The 20,180-nt window shown below is 38.9% G+C and overlaps 1 protein-coding gene across 4 annotated transcripts in view; it reads left to right on the top strand.

The window, feature by feature from the left end:
- Positions 1-20,180, top strand: part of MAP3K20 (mitogen-activated protein kinase kinase kinase 20) — a 179,742-nt gene that overhangs the window by 92,846 nt on the left and 66,716 nt on the right. For all 4 annotated transcript variants that reach the window (XM_081242975.1, XM_081242977.1, XM_081242976.1 and 1 more), the window contains exons 4-7: positions 5,493-5,594; positions 9,795-9,860; positions 13,979-14,007; positions 14,126-14,263. In XM_081242975.1, the coding sequence (XP_081099101.1) occupies positions 5,493-5,594; positions 9,795-9,860; positions 13,979-14,007; positions 14,126-14,263 (335 nt within the window). The remainder of the gene's footprint in view (positions 1-5,492; positions 5,595-9,794; positions 9,861-13,978; positions 14,008-14,125; positions 14,264-20,180) is intronic.

Here is a 20,180-nt window from a genome sequence, read left to right as displayed (position 1 = left end):
TTACAAATTAAGATTTCTTGAGCTATTCATGTTATAATTCTTTGCAAGGCATTTTAATCCCGTTAGAGTATTCTTTCTTCAAGGCCTCTGACATGAGAATATTCTTCAGATTTGGTCATCTGGGTTGATAATGACCTTGATCTAAATTATCACATAATTTGGAGCAGCAGTGTATAACTGATGGAAATACCCTTTCCAAAAAGGAGCACACGGAAAATTTTGCCATATAAAAACACAGAAAGGCACATATTTTTAATACTTTATACTCATATTTGTATAATCCAATGAGCAACTTCAGGTCTATGATAAGTATAGTGCTCAATTTTACAATATGTAACTTTGACCAGGTTCTTTATCATGGCAGTTCTTTGATCAAAACAAAGCAAACAAGAAAACCTTAAAAGATTAGCCCTCTCTTCTTCTACTGTAGTGTTAAGGACTTGGATTGTCTTTATATAAAATAACAAAACACCCTCAGTAAAAAGGACTGGATTAGGTACTTCCTTATAAATTATCTCATCTAATAGTTAGAATAACCCTATGAGATAAAGTAATTTTATTTCACATAAACTAAGTACTTTCCCAAGGCTACTTAAGTGCTGAAGTACTTTCCCAAGGCTACCCAGCTAGTGGTAGAACTACAGTGGAGTACATTTCTCAATTTGATTTTATACAGAATCTCCTCTTCTTGTATGCAAGAAGCCTATGAGCATACTGTAGATCCAACGGACGTGGAGGGCCGACTATACTGCTCCACTTTATATAAGGAACTTGAGTATCTGTGGATTTTGGTATCTGCAAGGGGTCCTGGTACCAACCCCCCACAGATGCTGAGGGATGACATGCGTACGCGAACTGAGTCAAGTGTGGAAGATCAGATGGGTGGGGGATGATAGCACTTGCCCTGCCTCTTGAAATGAACACAAATAAGTCTTAGTACAGGAAGGTTAAGGCAGAAAGAGAGACAGGCACACACACCTTGATCACCCCGCCTAGCTAGCTCCCCCTCTTTAGAACCTCATTGTCTTTCTCAGATGTTGGGGTTCTGAGGGGGGAATCTTGAATGACTTGAATCTATTCCAACTTGAGTGTACTTGTTAATAGAAAAGGTTTTTGCAGCAGGCAGCTGTTGTCACTCATACTGAGGACTTGAAAGAATAATTTATCAGAGTGATGGAATGGAATGAACACCAGAATAGGAATTGACAGATGAAATCTTGTCTTGATTCTGCCAAAGCTGCATAGGTGGTTCACTGATGATCTACGTCTCAGTTTTCTCATACGTGCATGAAGGGACTAGAGTTGATGATTTCTGGGTGAGAGTGTGTATGCGTATGTGTGCACCTGTGCGTGTGTGTTTGCTAAAACTTCTCATCACAGAGAAGATTTTCTAAAATCTGCTTATAAGACCTGGAACAGAGTCCAAGAGGCAGCTGCCATTTTATTTCCCTTGGAAGGGAAGTGAACATCTTTCTCCCAGATCTACAAAGAAATGGGGTGACTAGAATCTCAATCTCCAAAGTCAAAAGAAAAGATACAATAGTGGACCGTCCTTTCTTTGATCTATGGAAACCTTAATTCTGTACTACCGTGCAAGCAATAACCATGAACTGGAGTAACTATCATAATTTCAGACAAAATATGCTTAAGAAAAGAAATATTACTAGAGATAAATTGGGTCACTTCATAATGGTAAAAGGATCAGCATATCAGGAAGATACAGCAATTGTAAATGTATATACAGCTAACAATAGGTTCTCAAAGTACATGAAGCAAAAACTGACAGACTTTAAAAGATAAATAGTCAGTTTAACAATAATGGATTTCATTACCCCACTCTCAGTAACTGAGAGAACAACTAGATAGAAAATCAGCAAGGATATAGAAGGCTTGACAAGCGCTCTCAACCAACTCTACCTAACTCACATACATAGAATACACCACCCAACAAAGAATACATATTCTTTTCAAGGGCACATGGAACATTCTTTAGCATACATAAGTTAGGCCATGAAATAAATCTCAATATATCTAAAAGGACTGAAAATTTCTCCAACTACAATAGAATTAAGTTAGAAATTAATGCAAGAAAGAAACCTGGAAAATTCCCAAATATTTGGAAATTAAACAACATATTTCTAAATACCCAGTGAGTCAAGAAACTACAATGGATTTTTAAATATTTTGGACAGAGAGAAAAGGAAAATGTAGCATATCAAATTGTAGGTGGCAGATAAAGTAATTCTTGGGGGGGTGGGATTTATAGCTTTAAACATCTGTGTTAAAAAAAAAAAAAGGTCTGAAGTTGATCATTAAGCTCCAACCTTAACAAATTGCAAACATAACAGAATAAACCCAAAGCAAGCCCAGTGAAAGGAAATAATTAGGATTAGAGCAGAATGCAATAACATAGAAAACAGAAAAATAATAGAGAAAATCCATGAAGCTAAAAGTTTGGTCTTTGCAAAGATCAGTAAAACTGACAAACTTTTAGCTGGACTGACCAACAAAAAAGAAAATACAAATTAGCAAACCCAGGAATGAAGGAGAGGGTAGCACTACAGTCCCTACAGAAATTTAAAAGGATTATAAGGGACTGTTATGACCACATTTATGCCGACAAATTAGACAATTTAGTTGCAATGAACAAGTCCCTGAAAAGATAAAAAATTTCAAAACTGACTCAAGAAGAAACAGAAGTGGGCTTCCCTGGTGGCGCAGTTGTTGAGAGTCCGCCTGCCGATGCAGGGGACACGGGTGCGTGCCCCAGTCCGGGAAGATCCCACATGCCGCGGAGCGGCTGGGCCCGTGAGCCATGGCCGCTGAGCCTGCGCGTCCGGAGCCTGTGCTCCTCAACGGGAGAGGCCACGTCAGTGAGAGGCCCGCGTACCGCAAAAAAAAAAAAAAGAAGAAGAAGAAACAAAATCTGACCAGAACTATAAGTAAAGAAATTTAAATTTATAATTCAAAATATCTTCATAATGAAACGCCAGACCCAGATGATTTCACTGGTGAATTCTATCAAATGTTTATAGAAAAAATAACACCAGTCCTTCCCATACTCTTTCTGAAACTAGAAGAAGGAACACTTACCAACTCATTCTATAAGGCCAGTATTATCCTAATATCAAAGCCAGATAAAACATAATAAGAAAACTTCAGACCACTGTCCCTCCTGAACATAGATGCAAAAATCCTTGACTATGTATTAGCAAACTGAATCCAGCCACCAATAAAAAGGATTATACACCACAACCAAGTGGAATTTATCCCAGAAATGTAAGGCTGATTTAACATCTGAAATCAATTAATATAAAACATCATAATAGATAATAGAATAAAAGACAAAAGCCATTTGGCATTCTGCAACACCCATTTACGCTAAGAAATCTCAACAGGCTAAAAAAAGAAGTCAATTTTCTCAGCCTGATAAATAGCATCTATTAAAACCCACAGCTAAGATCATACTTAAAGGTGAAAAATGGAATGTTTTTCCCTCAAGGTTGGGAACAAGGCATGAGGTTCTGCTCTTGTCACATCTAGTCAACATTGTACTGGAGGTTCTAGTCAGTTTAATCAGGCAAGAAAAAGAAAATAAAAGGCATCCAGGTTGGAAAGGGAGAGGTAAAAACTGTCTTATGTGACATGATTCTCTAAGACTCAGGAAACCCCAGGAATCCACAAAAAATTACTAAAACTAATAAACAGGGTAAGCAAGGTCACAAGGATCCAAGATTAATATACAAAAATTAATTGTATTTCTATATACTGGGAATGAACAGTCTAAAAATGAAATTAAAAAACCATACCAGGGCTTCCCTGGTGGCGCAGTGGTTGAGAGTCCGCCTGCCGATGCAGGGGACACGGGTTCGTGCCCCGGTCCGGGAAGATCCCGCATGCCACGGAGTGGCTGGGCCCGTGAGCCATGGCCGCTGAGCCTGCGCATCCGGAGCCTGTGCTCCGCAACGGGAGAGGCCACAGCAGTGAGAGGCCCGTGTACCGCAAAAAAAAAAAAAAAAAAAAAAAAAAAACCATACCATTCACAGTACTATCAAAAAGAATAGTACTTTGAAAAAAAAAAAGAATAGACTTTGGTATAAATTTAATAGTATTTGGGTATAAATTTAACATAAGAGGTGTTAAGACTTGTGCAATGAAAAGTACAAAACATTGCTGAGAGAAAATAAAGATCTAAATAAATGGAAAGATTACATGTTCGTGGCTTGGAAGACTCAATATTGTTATGAAGGCAATTCTCCCAAATTGATCTACAAATTCAAAACAATTCCTATCTAACTCTCAGCAGACTTTTTTTGTAAGAAGTTGACAAGGTGATCCTAAAATTCACATAGAAATACAAAAGACTGGAATAGCCAAACCAGTTTTAAGAAAGATCTAAGTTTAAGGTCTTTGCCGCATTTCAAAACTTATTATATAAAGATGTTTAAAAAAAAAACTTATGGGGCTTCCCTGGTGGCGCAGTGGTTGAGAGTCCGCCTGCCAGTGCAGGGGACACGGGTTCATGCCCCGGTCTGGGAAGATCCCACATGCCGTGGAGCGGCTGGGCCCGTGAGCCATGGCCGCTGAGCCTGCGCGTCCGGAGCCTGTGCTCCGCAATGGGAGAGGCCACAACAGTGAGAGGCCCACATACCGCAAAAAAAAAAAAAAAAAAAAAAACTTATTATAAATCTGCAGTAATTAGCATAGTGCAGTATTGGCACAAGGACAGGCATATAGAGCAATGGAGCAAAATTAAGAATTTAGGGGAAAAACCCTTGCACTGATGGTCAACTGATTTTCAACAAAAGTGTCAAGACTATTAAATGGGTAAAGGATAGTCTTTTCAACAAACTGTGCTGGGAAAATTAGAAATCCACATGCAAAAAAAAAAAAAGTCTTAGACCCTCACCTCAAACCATACACAAAAGTAAACTGAAAATGGATCATAAAAATTATCAAATTGTACACTTATAGTATGTGAATTTTAAGATAGAGAATTTATATCTCAAAGCCATTTTTAAAGGAATTTTCTCTCTTGGCCTTTTGTGCTTCAAATTTGAGGGCTCTTTCTAAATCCTGATGCAACAAATTCTGATTTGCTTGCATTGTCACATAAACCCTCTGACTTATGTGTTTAATCTTATCTCATAAGAATAACAAATTTTGAAGAAATACCTATATTCATGCCTGCCTTTGTTTCAAATACATTCTTGCAACATCCTTGTGTTTCTGAATTCCATCTGAATGTCTTTGGATTTAATTGTCAGCTCAAGTTTTATTATTCATTCTGTTAGTGGTCTTGTCTTTGACAGATTTCTTACCAGGATGACATTAACTTTTAGAAACTTTTAGAAACAGCATGGAACAGTTTTTATAAACTTTTAATGCCTTTTGTTAAATTATTTAACACATTTTCCCAATGAAACTATGAAGTCTTATTTCTGAAATGTGCCTTGGTTTTAATTATATGCTTATGTTTCCTTTGAAAATAGAATATGCTTCTCTGGGATCACTCTATGATTACATTAACAGTAACAGAAGTGAAGAGATGGACATGGATCACATTATGACCTGGGCCACTGATGTAGCCAAAGGTAACACTTCGTGTATTCTTACAGAATCGATGGAGAGCATCCTGACATGGTGACTTTAGTCAGAGGATTTCTTATTCTGTATCTTAAGATGTTCTTTTTTCAGACCAAGAGTAGCAAGAATGTTGCAACTTACTGTGCACATAATATTTTAGATCATTGCCTTTCTACTCCTGCATTCCTTTGCTCTCCTTCCTTTCTTTTTTTACCAAAAACCAAGTTCCAACAAAATCAGTGGCTCCAAGGCAGCATTTTTGCCCTATTTTGTGACATTGTAATTGACCAGCTTGTTTGATACATTAAATGGAGAGATTATAATTCTGTTGTGCTGCAAGTCTCTACTTAGATGCAGTATCCAGAAAACATGACTTACTATAGGATTAGTTCTCCTCATTTCGGATACATAATAATATGCTAAAAATAGTAACCACTTGCAAAAATTTTTTTTATTTATCCTGCCATGCAAAAGCAATTCAGATTTTATTTTGTATTTAATGTAAACTTGGAAATCACCCTTGGAAATGAAATATTTTTAATACACAATCTGCCTAAACAAGGTACCTAGTTCGTTTTCCCTCATAAATTCCTGCATAGACAAATGCTTTCTAAAGCAATTTAAATTCCATTTATTTTTATCTTTTTATTTTCCATTTTCCTAACTGAATGTTTCTGAGTTTTATTTATAACTGTCAAAGTTGCTTTGGAAACAACTTAATCTAATGAATGCTGATGGTTACGTTTGTATTCTAGCAACCCCTAGAAAGCAAGTCTTTCCAAATTTTACTGGAGCAATTAACTCCTTTGCATTTTGCCGCTCCAATCTCTACCAACATCTCTTTACAAAGCAAATAAAGGGATATTTAGCATCCAATAAGGAAAGCAACTCATACTTTGCTTTCACTGGGAAGTCACACAGGGACTTCCAAAAGTAATAGCCTTTCCTTTGGGGAATTATCTTGTCTGCTTTAAGTTTCATCAACACCTGCCAAATTCTTCAAATGGAGAAAGTGAAAATAAAAAAAAAAAGTTTCATGCTAAATGCTGCTGCTTGAGTGATACTTCATTACCTTATAAGAATAATAAGCTCTATGTTTAGGATGGTATACCTAAGGCTTTGGCTGTGTTAATTAACTTAATTGTATATTCATGCATCAGACGTCTCAAATCAGCCTTAAAATTTCACATTCTTCAAGACATTTTCATGTAACATCATAGCCACTTCTCTGCATATTAGTAGGCCACCTGTTTGTAAGCAGGATAATGTGCTATTATTGGAAACTGCCTGAAGCATTGTGGAAATACACTTACAGAAATGTAAATACATATACAAGCAGTCCTTGACTTAAAACACTTCACCTTACAGACATTTGCATTTAGGGTGCTCAGCCAATTACACCCATCTTATTACTTAATGGCACTTAGGATGGATAGACAGCAAACAAATCAACCGACACCAGTCACTCAGCTTCCAGCTGTACACCCTCCACTTAAGCTTCTCTGGCCCCCAGCCTGTAAACCTCGTCCCTCCTGGTCCCTTCCCCTGCAACAGTCCCTGTCTGTAGGGCAAGTCCTTTGGCTCCAGATCAGCTCAGTCATTCCTGTGGTTTCTCAAGAGCCCTGGCACTTTGTATCAGAAGGACAAGGAAGAAAAAGAACAGGACTAAATAGCACACTGGAACTAGAGGTAAAAAATAGGGATGGAGAAAATGGGAGTGTCCAGAACCACATGGTAATAAAATCACTTTTTGGTGGCTGATGAATTAATCTGAAAGGCAAGTTCTAATGTGTTTGGACTCAGGGGAGAAGTGTGAGGCAGAGAAGAGACTTGTTTATGTGTAGTCACAAGTAATACTTAATACTTAAAATGGCCTACAAAAGGAAGAAGAAATCAGTGCTTTCAGAATGACTTCTACCCTCTCTGATAAAGCTATGTGTAGAACTTGGAGATGAAATAGGAGGGCTTGATTTTTGTTGATTCCATTTTGAATTCAGCTGTGCCCTTCAGTTTGACCATGACTGAAGCCACTGAAGCAACAAGATGTTGAGAAATCAAAGGATGAATAATTCATTTCAAATAAGAGTGGATTCGTGCATTTTGAAATAGGCATTGCTTAACATCACTGCAAAGAGAAAATCTCCTAAAAGGCAAAAAAAAAAGCTTCTCTTCTTTCTGGGTGGGAAGAGGGATGGAGGGCAGACCAGCCAGTATATCTGAGATTGCTACAAGTCAGTCAACAATGGGTAAAAGGAACAATTAAAGCAAATAAACCAGGATCCAATCTCCAAATGGTCATCATTGATTCCAAATCTCCCCAGTGACTCCTGTGAAATCTTTTTTTAGGAAACTCTGAATCTTAAAATTGATGAAAATATTTTTCAGCATTCCTATTTTTTTGCAATAAAAATAAGGCAGACAGAATTGTAGATAGCTCTATAAAAACACATTAAATAGAATTTTATATGATTTTGATCACAACTGTTTATGTACACTAAATATTCTATAAATGTATACTATATGTTATACACAAATAATTTACAATACTTTTTCTCGTAATATCTGCCATGAGGAAGAAAAGTGCCTGTATTTAAAGCTTTTGTGCTTGAGCGTTTTTTGAAATTCTTTATTGTCAGTAAATGTAGAAATGATCTAGGTCTACCTCTAATAGTAATTAAATAGTTTCTACCTGAAAAATTATTCAGGAATTTGATTCTTAAAGAAAAAGAGAAGTAACTATGAAATTCTGTCATAAAAATTATTAAAAGTTTCCTGAGTTGTAGCTTTTGAATTTTCACAGCTTAGAATATGTAGAACTTAATATTAGAAGAAATATTTCTTTTATTCCAGTTATATCTTGTTTAAGATCATTTAAATTACTAATACTTTTGTTGACTCTTCAGTAATATCTTTATATGGCAAGAGTTTAAATTTTTTGAAATTTTTCCTTGTTCTTTCATGATTCTTCACTATATAATAATCAGAATAGTAGAAAATAATAGATTATTTTTAAAATTAGCCTTTATAAAACTGAAGTTTTCTATATACTGAAAAAAAGAACCAAGGCCTAGTTATTAAATTATTGTTCAATAGATAGTTCATTAACCAAAGGAACCTGTTTGACTGGGGTGAGGGGCTATTCCATTGTTTAGAAAAGACAACTTGAGAAATAAAGAGAGGAAATGTTTCAGTAGAAAATGCTCTTGTTCTTTATTCTAAGGGGATAGACTGTATAAATACTGGGAAAGAGTCATTTTTTAATTCAAAATAATAAAATTCTATATACATCCAATTTACTGAAATAACCTGATTTTCAATATGTTGTAGAGAATTTTGGAGTACATTTAAATATAGATTATCTCGAAGATTTATCCTTGTAAGAATAAAATATTTTGAAACTACTGTATATTTTTCTATCTGAGGATCCCCAAATCCTTTACCAACCACAACTAATGAATCCAACCAGTTCTCCCCACCCCTCCTCCACCTCTACTCCCAAGGTCTTACTGGAATGAGTACTGAGAAACCAAGCTGCACTGGGTAACTGCAGACATGCAAATGAAAACTGAAATTTTTGGTCAGAACTTTGGCTGATTTAGAAGGCAGCTGGTAGTATAGAATATCTTAGTCATTGGAGCATTTCTTCCAGTGGTATCTGTGCTATTTTCATGCAGACTCCAGAAAATTAAGGTGTCCTTATTGGGTATTATAAGACACTAGCTTTATCCACAATCAAGTTCCAACTTCTGGGCTTCCCTGGTGGTGCAGTGGTTGAGAGTCCGCCTGCCGTTGCAGGGGACATGGGTTCGTGCCCCGGTCCGGGAGGATCCCACATGCTGCAGAGCAACTAGGCCCGTGAGCCATGGCCGCTGAGCCTGCACGTCCAGAGCCTGTGCTCCGCAACAGGAGAGGCCACAACAGTGAGAGGCCCGCGTACCACAAAAAAAAAAAAAAAGAAAAGAAAAAATTCCAACTTCTAAGAGGTTAAAGCACATAAATTTTTCTTAGCATATAAATTTTCTTGAAGTGGGCATATCCTGTCCCTATTTTATCCACCATGGAAGAACAGAGCATATGAATTTAGATTTTGCTATTAAATCCTTTGCAAAAATCTGGAAAGTAATACTGATGTTTAAAATAGAAAGGTAATACTGAGGCAATGTTGAAAAATTATATTAATAGACCTTTCTTCCTTTTTGTACAAAAAGGAATGCACTATTTACATATGGAGGCTCCTGTCAAGGTGATTCACAGAGATCTCAAGTCAAGAAATGGTAACGTAGTCATATGTTTTTATTTTACCTATTTTATTATAAAATACATGCACCGTTGTATAGAAATAGGCATCATGCTTTCCATATCTTTTGTAACCTGCTGTTTTGACTCACTGCTGATACTGTGAAAATCTTTCCTCTATTAGTAAATGTTAAAATCCTCCACATTATTTCAAGAGGCTGCATAGTATTCCGCTGTATAAGTAGCCCAGAATATGGACATTTGGGTTGTTTACATTATTTTTTCTATGATAAGAAATGTTGAAGTTAATACTTCTCAGTAGAAATTTTCAACACATCCCTAATTATTTCTGTAGAATCATTTTCTAAAACAGGTATTGCTGGTCAAAGCACATAGTTGTGTATTTCTAGTCTTCTATTTTTAGATGGCTCTCTGTACTAGCAGTTTGGAGTTTTGTTCTTGTTACTCCTGAGTTATTTGGCGTAAATTTTTTATGTCACTCACATTACCTGAAGGAGCGCCCAAAAATGATCAGCACAGGTTTGGAAAGTAAGAGCTTTCTTTTTCTTCTTCTCTACTTCCTAAAGTTTATATATGATCCTGTATTTTATAATTCAGAGAGTGAGCACTTTTAAATGGCAGGATTAGATGTTACCTTCAATTAGGAGTGGTAATAGAATGCTTTGTCCATTATATCGCTTGCAAATTAATGGGAAAAGGCAGTGGGATTATTTAGCTAGCCAGCACTCAGAGTTTGCCTCAGAGTTTGCTACTTAAAACCAAAAAATCTTGCTATCAATTCATTCACGTGCTTTAATTTTTTTACTTGCTTTCTAAGTGATTCTTCTAAGTATGGAGGAGGAGGAAAACAATTTATTTTTAGAAAATCTTTAAATCACTGCAGTTAAAATGGGTAACTGCTAATAGTGTGATCCTTAGAATGGGTAGTCTGGTCAGCGGAGGAAGAGAACTCAGGAATCCAACCAGCTGCCCAGGACCTTGATGCTTGTGGGGGTGGAGAAGGGGAAGTTGTCGGCAGCTGCCACTCCTCAGCAGTCCAGGTTGGACCAGCACCCTGACCCTGACAGTTCACTCTGGCTGATTGTTCTTGCCCTTTTCTAGGTTTCATCACTTATCCTTTGGCTTTTCTTAGACATAAGCTTCCTGGAGCTAAACACTTTTAATATATATTGGCTAGCAGGAGGTCATTAGGAGATAATAAAGAATCTAGTAGGAAGTATCAGAGTTTTATGACTTTGTACATTTTCAGTTCTTGCTCAGAATTTCAATCTAAATAAGTTGTTTAACATCTCTCCTTTTAATCTAGTTTACCAGTATATCCTAAATATCCCATGAGAGGAGAATGGTTAAATTATCCAAGATGTCATTATGAAGACTAACAATGGAGAATGTTCCCATTTTTAAAAATTATAGGGCTTCCCTGGTGACGCAGTGGTTGAGAGTCCGCCTGCCGATGCAGGGGACATGGGTTCCTGCCCCGGTCCGGGAAGATCCCACATGCCGCGGAGCGGCTGGGCCCGTGAGCCATGGCCGCTGAGCCTGCGCGTCCGGAGCCTGTGCTCCGCAACGGGAGAGGCCACAACAGTGAGAGGCCCACGTACCACAAAAAAAAAAAAAAAAAATTACAATTTGCGGGCTTCCCTGGTGGCACAGTGGTTAAGAATCTGCCTGCCAGTGCAGGGGACACGGGTATGAGCCCTGGTCCGGGAAGATCCCACATGCCACGGAGCAACTAAGCCCATGCACGGCAACTGCTGAGCCTGCGCTCTAGAGCCTGCGAGCCACAACTACTGAGCCTCTGTGCCACAACTACAGAAGCCCGCACGCCTAGAGCCCTTGCTCCGCAACAAGAGAAGCCACTGCAATGGGAAGCCTGTGCACCGCAACGATGAGTAGCCCCTGCTCGCTGCAACTAGAGAAAGCCCACGCACAGCAACGAAGACCCAACGCAGCCAAAAAAAAATTGCAGTTTGTGTAGTTACTTGATGTGAAAACACATACACATTGAAACAATATAGATCAAACTTTTAACAGTTTTTTTGGGGGGTGGAGACAGAATAGTAGGACTTTCATTTTCTAAGTTATATAGATTTACTTATTTATTTATTTTAAATTTATTTATTATATTTACTTATTTTGGGCTGTGTTGGGTCTTCGTTGCTGTGCACAAGCTTTCTCTAGTTGTGGCGAGCGGCGACTACTCCTCTTTGCGGTGCGTGGGCTTCTCATTGCGGTGGCTTCTCTTGTTGCGGGGCATGGGCTCTAGAGCGCAGGCTCAGTAGTTGTGGCACACGGACTTAGTTGCTCCGCGGCACGTGGGATCTTCCCGGAGCAGGGCTCGAATCCATGTCCCCTGCATTGGCAGGCGGATTCTCAACCACTGCGCCACCAAGGAAGCCCTAAGTTACACAGATTTATAATGTTAGACTTTTTTTAATAAACACTTATTAATCTTATAATCAAAAAAAAGTAGTAGAAGTACTTTTTAAATAACTGAATATAGTATTAACAATATTTATATTTTTATTTGAAAAAACATATAGCTTATTATATATAGTATCAAATTTACCCTTAGGCTATTTCTGTGTATTGGATCATGCAAAGGTTATTTTCTCCACTTATCAAGGTCATTAGTAACAGCTAATAAGTATTGCTAAACTACCATGTTCAAGGCACTGTGTGGCTTACAAAGGAAAGGCTAGAAACATTTCTTCAGGATCCTGCCCTTGGCCTTCTCCCTTCTTATGCTCTTATTCGCCCACTCCCACAAAAGCCCCAACTACATCTTAACACTCTCAAATAGATCTCAGCTTCAGAACTATATATCTATCTGCTTATTGAACATATTCACATACGTATCTTGTGTGACCCTAAAATGTACTGTGTCCAAGTTGATCTTTTCATCTTCTGCCTACCCCCCAAAAAATTATCCCTTCATTCCTTTCTCAGTGAGTGACAATACCAGTTGCCTAATCCAGTAATCAAATAAAAAGGAATTACAGTTCGATTGCAGAGTTCCTGTTCTAACCATTACGCTGTATTGCCTCTATTTTATTTCCTCTTTGAGTTCTCCTCCTCCTCCCGCATAGCCAATTATCCAAGCCCAGTTGATTCTGCTTCCTAGCTGTTTCTTAACTCGGTCCACTTCTCTCCTGTCCTTTGCCACAGCCTTAGTGCAGGCATCCTCATCTCTCTTGGACTACAGCACTGGTGCACACAGTGATCTCCTTACCTGTGTTCTGTTCCCCTCTGCACATTTGACCATTTCATTCCTCCACTTAAAATCATTCATTGCCTTTCCACTTCTCACAAAGGCTCTTCTGGACCTGGCCTGTGCTCTCCAAAATTGCATGCCTTTTCCTCTGCTCCTGACCTTTTGCACAAGCTCACTCTTCTGCTTGGAAAACTGCTTTCCTCCCCCAGGTCTCCTCTTTCTGGTTAGCATAGCATAATTTCTTCCAGGAAACTTCAACCTCCTTACACTTTGACTTATTAGACTGCTCTTTGGTCCTATGGCAGTCTCCATGCCTCTCATCATGGAACTTATCCCACTTTATTATAGATGTTTAACTGTCTTTACAATTAGACTGTAATCTCTACCAGAGCTGAGACAATGCCAGTCTTGCTCACCTTCCTCTGCTAGAACATAGTACATGGCCTTGCCCATAGTATATGCTCAACAAATATTTGTTAAATGAATGAATGTATGAATAAGTAAATAAATGAGTATTATCTCTGCCTTCAAGAAAATTACTCTTCAACTGGGAGGGAAAACCATATATACCACGCAGTAATAATGCTAATTATTCCTCAGTATCATGTTGACAGTCTAGTGGCAGAATCCAAGTAAAAATTTGGTTCTCTTGACTACTACTAATCTATGCCTTTTTTGCTGGATGCTACTGCATTTAATTTAAACCAGTGTTTTGAAGCCTTTTTAAATCAGCACCTCATAGAATTAGTTTTGTATTTTTATTTTAATGTCAGCTCCTTTTTACAAAATCTTCAGTGCAGTAAATACTTTGATTTTACCTTTCATAATGCCATATGGAAGATAGAAATAGAAGTTTATAATTTTTTTCAGTATAACTCAAATTAGATGAGTTTCATAATTTATCTTTTTTTTTCCTTTTAGTTGTTATTGCTGCTGATGGGGTGTTGAAGGTAGGACTGTTTATTTTAATTTTTAAAAATTTCGTTAATTTCAGATGTAGGTTTTGTGACTGGTAATTCTTTTATTAGTCAGTGAGTAAAAAGTTGATACTCGTTTCTCTTTTCTCAGATCTGCGATTTTGGTGCCTCTCGGTTCCACAACCACACAACGCACATGTCCTTGGTTGGAACTTTCCCTTGGATGGCTCCAGAAGTTATCCAGAGTCTCCCTGTGTCTGAAACTTGTGACACATATTCCTATGGTGTGGTGAGTTCATTTCTCATTTTTTTTTGCTAAAGGACATGCAAAAAGCAAACAACTTACAGAAGCGGGGTATGACAATTTAACACAGTTTTAAAACAATGATGCTGTTTCTGGTGGAATGCCCAGAGCAGTGGCAACAGAGAGAATATTTTCTAATTACTAGAAGGTTTACTTTGATCATTTTTATGCATTTGAGTTATTTTGTCCTGTGTTGAGAAGAAGCCAGTGCCATCTGCAAGAAGCAAATTTAGATGAAACCTAAAATAGTGTTGGGCCTGATGCCCTCCTATGGAGAGTGCCTTCCTGGGTGGACATATGTCTGTAGAATATCTCTGTAAGTCAGTGGACACAATGTGGAACAGGACTTCATTGTCATGTGTTGCTCAAAAACCACCAATGGATCTGCCAAATGAGTTAATTAACAGGAAATGTCAACCATTAAACTGATTAGTGAATTTCTGGAGACTACAGAAGAAAGTGTGCTTATCATCCGGCACATAGGCTTGCCCATGTCTGCTGCAATGGCTATCTGAAGCATGAATCTAAGGTCTCACATAAGAATACCAGCAGAGCAACATAGTTACAAGAACAGAATAATGTGCCAGTCAGGAGGTGGGATGCTCAAGGTCGGGAGGTGGGATGCTCAAGGAATAGAGACCACAGGAATGAATCAGTGAAGGAGCAGAAGCTGCTAGAGGAGGAGTTTTGAGATGGATCATTCTTGAGGAATAAGTTGTATCTGAATTAGCAGAGAGAAGGAAGTGGGGGCAATGGGGGAGGAGAGGCGGGGAGGGGAGAGTGGGCAGGGAGGTTCCTTGGTGGACGAAGGAATTTGTTTGGTGCCCTTTTTTGAGGATAAGTTTTTTATCCCTAAAAATGCTGTATTTCCTTTAAAAAGTCCAAAATAGTGTTTGGAACCCCCTGTCTTCGCCTCTCATCTCCTGATCATATTGCCTCTCTATTTTATAACTTCTTAAAAGGAGACTTTCATAATAATGGGGAAAAAGCAGTCTAACTTTAGACCAAATCAACATGCCTCTTCTTCCTGAACTGCTGTGTTTTCAACTGAAGGTGACAGCTGATAGCACAGAAGGAGACCAACACTATCAAACCCATTCCTTTTTCTTTAGAGTTCATCAGTCTCTAGGTAATGACTGCTAGCCTCAGTAAGTTCTGGGCTGGTTTCAGTTAGCTAGCTTTTTTTAAATCATTACTACATCTTATGTATACCAAATTAATATAATATCAGTTTTGTTGGCTATTGAAAAAAATCATTTCATGAATGATATATATGTTTTTGATGAAAGGCTAGAACTGTGAAAGTTGGAAGACAGTAGTAGCATCAGGTTAAAAACCTAATTTTCCTTAATTCTGTGTGCTTCTAAGAATGAAGGCTATAACCTACTTTAGACAGTGATCAAATAATTCTTATGAAAAGAAAGGGAAAAAACCAAAAGTTCCTGAAGAAATATATTCTAAAGCTGGTCCCGTATGTCAAAAGTTACTACGTTCTAACCATCCTACAAATCATCTGCTGGGGAGCCTGAAAATGGGGAAATTTGTTGCGATTTAAGACTTTTTGTGAGATTATTTCCTCTTAATGAAGTTATGTTCCTCATTTTTAAGCAAAAATCTATTTATTGTGTCAGGCACTGTGCTAGACACCATCTTAGGGCAATTTACATTTTACTTTGCCTGCTCCTTGGGGCCAGTGTCTCATTTTATCCTGTGGAAACAGGAGCCAGCAAACTTTTTCTATAAAGGCCAGGTAGTAAATATTTTAGACTGTGAGGGCCACTTACAGTCTCTGTTGAATATTCTTTTGTTTTTTACAACTCTTTAAAACCGGTGAAACCACTCTGCCATCTGTAGTGGACTGACATTTGAGACCCCTGTGGAACCTTCTTATTCCAGATTGGAAGACAAGCCACATGGCTGAAAACGGTTCCTAGTATTCTGATAAGAGACCACAATTCTCACTCTTTCCCATTGCATGTTAGTTTTAAAACAGGGGCTACTCTTTTGCTATCTTAAAGAGAGGGGTTTACTCGGAATGCTGGTTATTCTTACCCCATAGCTGCATCAGCAGAATTCCATTCAGAAAAGTGCACATGTGCTCATTTAGTTATAAATGACAAATCAGGATTTTATTTAATTCTGACCCCTTCCCATAGTTCTGTCAATTAACACCATTAGTGAAAGAAAAAGTACAAGGCATGCTTTACTGAGCCTTTTTGTTTAAACAATCAAAGTGGGTTTTTTTTAATGAAAATAGCATTACATGTCCAAAGTAGGTACTCCCTAAAAGAGCAGTAGAGGACAGTTATTAAGGTAGGGGGCCATGTTAGCTGTAGAAGTTTATAGTGCATAAATCTTGAAAATGATATCTATCTAGGAGAGCAATGCGGGCATTTAGAATTTTTGATGTCCTTTCAAAACAGGTGAGTAACCAGAACTCCTTCGTCAATAGGTGCATCTGTTTGCAGAAAACATACCAGGGTTCATTAAAAAGCCTGTTCCGGGGCTTCCCTGGTGGCGCAGTGGTTGAGAGTCCGCCTGCCGATGCAGGGGACACGGGTTCGTGCCCTGGTCCGGGAAGATCCCACATGCCGCGGAGCGGCTGGGCCCGTGAACCATGGCTGCTGAGCCTGCGCGTCCGGAGCCTGTGCTCCGCGACGGGAGAGGCCACAACAGTGAGAGGCCTGTGTACCGAGAAAAAAAAAAAAAAAAAAAGCCTGTTCCATTAATTGAGCTCCCACCCACAGAGCAGTCACATGCAGATGGATAAGAACATAAAAAACAGTTGTCCCTTTTTTGAAACCCATCCCCAAAACCCCAATATATGTTTGCTTTGTATTTTTCTTTCTCAGACTTGCTGTAAGAATTTAGCCCTTCATAGTCTCAAAGTCCCTAGCCCTCCCCAGTTTAATTAACCTCCGTTTCTTCTTAACACATGAGGAGACTAGCCAGCCTTGTATAGCCCTGAAATAAATGTGCTGGTGAAATGCCAGAAATGGATCTTGTGATCCTTGCTTCTGCCCTGGTAAGCTTCGCTAGGCAGGCAATTGTTTCTGTTTTATAAGGCAGTAGATTTTTTTCTACCCCCTTCTGGTGACTTCTCTTGAAGGACTAAATCAGGAGTGTTTAGGATATTATCCACAAAAAAGAAAAGACTTGCAGGAGAGCCAAAATCATTGAAGAATTAGCCTTCTGAGAACTCAAGACCTAGCCACTCTTTAAACAAAGCTCTCCTAATGACAATGCAGAAAGGATTACCTTCTCAGAAGCTTCTCAGCCAAACCCAGCTTTGAAAATAGAGTAGCTTAAGAGCATCACTGCCTCACTTGTCTCTGAGCCCTGTTCCAGAACCAGCCCGGCTCAGGTAATGGCTTTCCATTGTTTGTAAAAGAAAAGGCAGGAAAAGTACACAGCCTTGTCCAAGTTTCTCTTCTGTAAACTGAAAATAGAAATTTCCCTTGTGAACCCAGTTTAAACATGGGGATGTCTCAATATAAAATGAGTTGGAAAATATTTTTAAGGTGAAAGATCACAATAATGTTTGGCCTGCATTTTCCATAACTGATATTTTCAGTCATAGTTTAATATACTTTTTGACCTCTAAGTGACTTCCTCAACAAAGTTACATTTTTTGTGCCACATGTCATTTTGTTCAGTAGAAAAAGCTGTTGTCCTATCTCATACCACCTACTACTTTTTTGATACATTTCTGAATGGTGAATAAATAATAGGAAATCTTGAGATGTGCCGATCCTGGAATTAAACTAAAGACCTCATTTGGGCTTCAGGACCCAGTGGTTAAGGACACCGTCCCTGCCATTCTTGCCAGTTTCACATCCATCAAGTGGCTCCTTCAGCTGTGGTAGCTCTTTAGAGACCCAGAGAGGGAGTAGAATGAAACTATCTTATTTTTTCCAGGATTAGAACCCTCGGAGAAATATAACTCGGGTCTTATTAGATTTTTGGACACTTTCCAACTGAATATTTTGGGATAAAGAATGACATCAGTCTTTTTCTGGTGTCACTCCCCAGGCTCTTGGTTCTGCATCTTACCCCACAAAACCCAGGCCGCCTTTGTGCATGTGTGCGCACATGCAGTGTACTGTGCAGGCAGGCCAGACTCCAAAAGGAGGGGTGCAAGGCTGCTTATCCAGACGTTTTGGGGTCCAGGGCATTAGATTTATTTGAGGCAGTCATTCTTCCCATTCTCCTTAGGAATGCCAAATCCATTCACTTACCTGCCCTTCATACGCCTTCCCCTCCCCAGTCCCACCACCGGGAGGGTAGTGATTGCAACAAACTGAGGGGCTTCATTTCCTGCTCAGCCCTCTTGCTGCCTCTGTCCCCCACCCCACCCCACCCCACCCCACCCCACCCCCGTGCTGCCCTGTGTCAGGTTACCACACACCTGTTCTAGTTCTCACCCTTTCCTATTTTTTTTTTTTTTTTTTTGCGGTACGCGGGCCTCTCACTGTTGTGGCCTCTCCCATTGCGGAGCACAGGCTCCGGACACGCAGGCTCAGCGGCCATAGCTCACGGGCCCAGCCGCTCCGCGGCATGTGGGATCTTCCCGGACCGGAGCACGAACCCGCGTCCCCTGTATCGGCAGGCGGACTCTCAACCACTGCGCCACCAGGGAAGCCCCCTTTCTTTACTTTCAGTGTTTGCTGGCATCATCCCCTTCTGGGATGCCCCTTACCTTCTCCTAAGCACTTCTGTGACTCAAATAGAATTATTCAGTAGCTCTTCTAAAGAAGTACCTGACACACTTGATTAAAAGCCCAAAGAGGTTTCAGTGAATTTCTTTTCCTCCTGCTTGAGCAGCATCTGCCAGTTTCCCTGATTTTACTGCTAATTATCTTCGTATTAGCCAGAATTCATTTAACATGTTATGGCTCCAATAAGACCGAGCGCTGGCTGAGGAAATAGTGGATGTTGGATTCCCTGGAATAGTGTATATATCCTCAATCTACATTCTTATTTAGAAAGGGGTTTTTGTTTTTAGCACAACAGAAGTGTAAATCAGAGGTGCTGAATTCGCTTCTGCCGCTTCTGCCGTGGCTCCATACCGAAACTAGGGCCCGCTGCATTCTCTCTTATACTGTAGCTCTTCCCTCTCTACAATTACATGTGGTCAAGACCTTGACCTTCAGGGGTGAGAGAGCAAATTCATATTCTAGCTCTGCCACCTGATAACTCAGTGCCTTTGGGCAAGTTTATTTAACTTCCTTAAGCCTTAGTTTCCTCATCTATACAATGAGAATGATACCTCTCTGATGGGATTGAGATTAATCATGATAACATACCAAAAGGGTTTAACAGAGTAACTGGAACATAATCACTCAATAAATGATAGTGGTTGTTATTATTACGATTATTATTGATAAAAAATTATAATTGTTTTTGCACTTCACAAAAGTATTGGTAGATTCAAATCTTAATACTCCTTTGTATAAATAGAGAAAGAAACTGAATGTAAAAATCTCCATTACTCAGAGTTTAAAGAGAATACAAAATCATTGGCTGTTTTCAGCATTTCCAGCATCAGTTTGCTTTGTTTGGGCATTCCAGTACAGATTTATTAATCCTGCTAATCTCAAGGATTGCAGAGAGATAACACAAACATAAATTTGCACACGCATGAACACGCACACATACACAGCCTATATATATGTATATATATAAGGCGTTTATTACATTTTAGAATATAGTATAATAAATTATGTGGTAGGTGGAGGAAAATGAATCCCTTAGACTGACTCATTTTGAGAGAGATTCCTCCAAAGCACAAAATCTAAATGTTACAGTTTGGCGAGTACCTACCATTGTGGAGTAAGTGGTTTAGCCAGTGATTTGAATTTAGCGCTCGATATTTTTTTTTTTTATGAGACCATTATTGAAC

This window comes from Mesoplodon bidens, assembly GCF_964165515.1.
Source record: "Mesoplodon bidens genome assembly, chromosome: 8".
In the NCBI taxonomy this organism is placed as follows: domain Eukaryota; kingdom Metazoa; phylum Chordata; class Mammalia; order Artiodactyla; family Ziphiidae; genus Mesoplodon; species Mesoplodon bidens.
The sequence above is the reverse complement of the archived record's forward strand: the minus strand, read 5'-3'. Positions and strand labels throughout refer to the sequence as shown.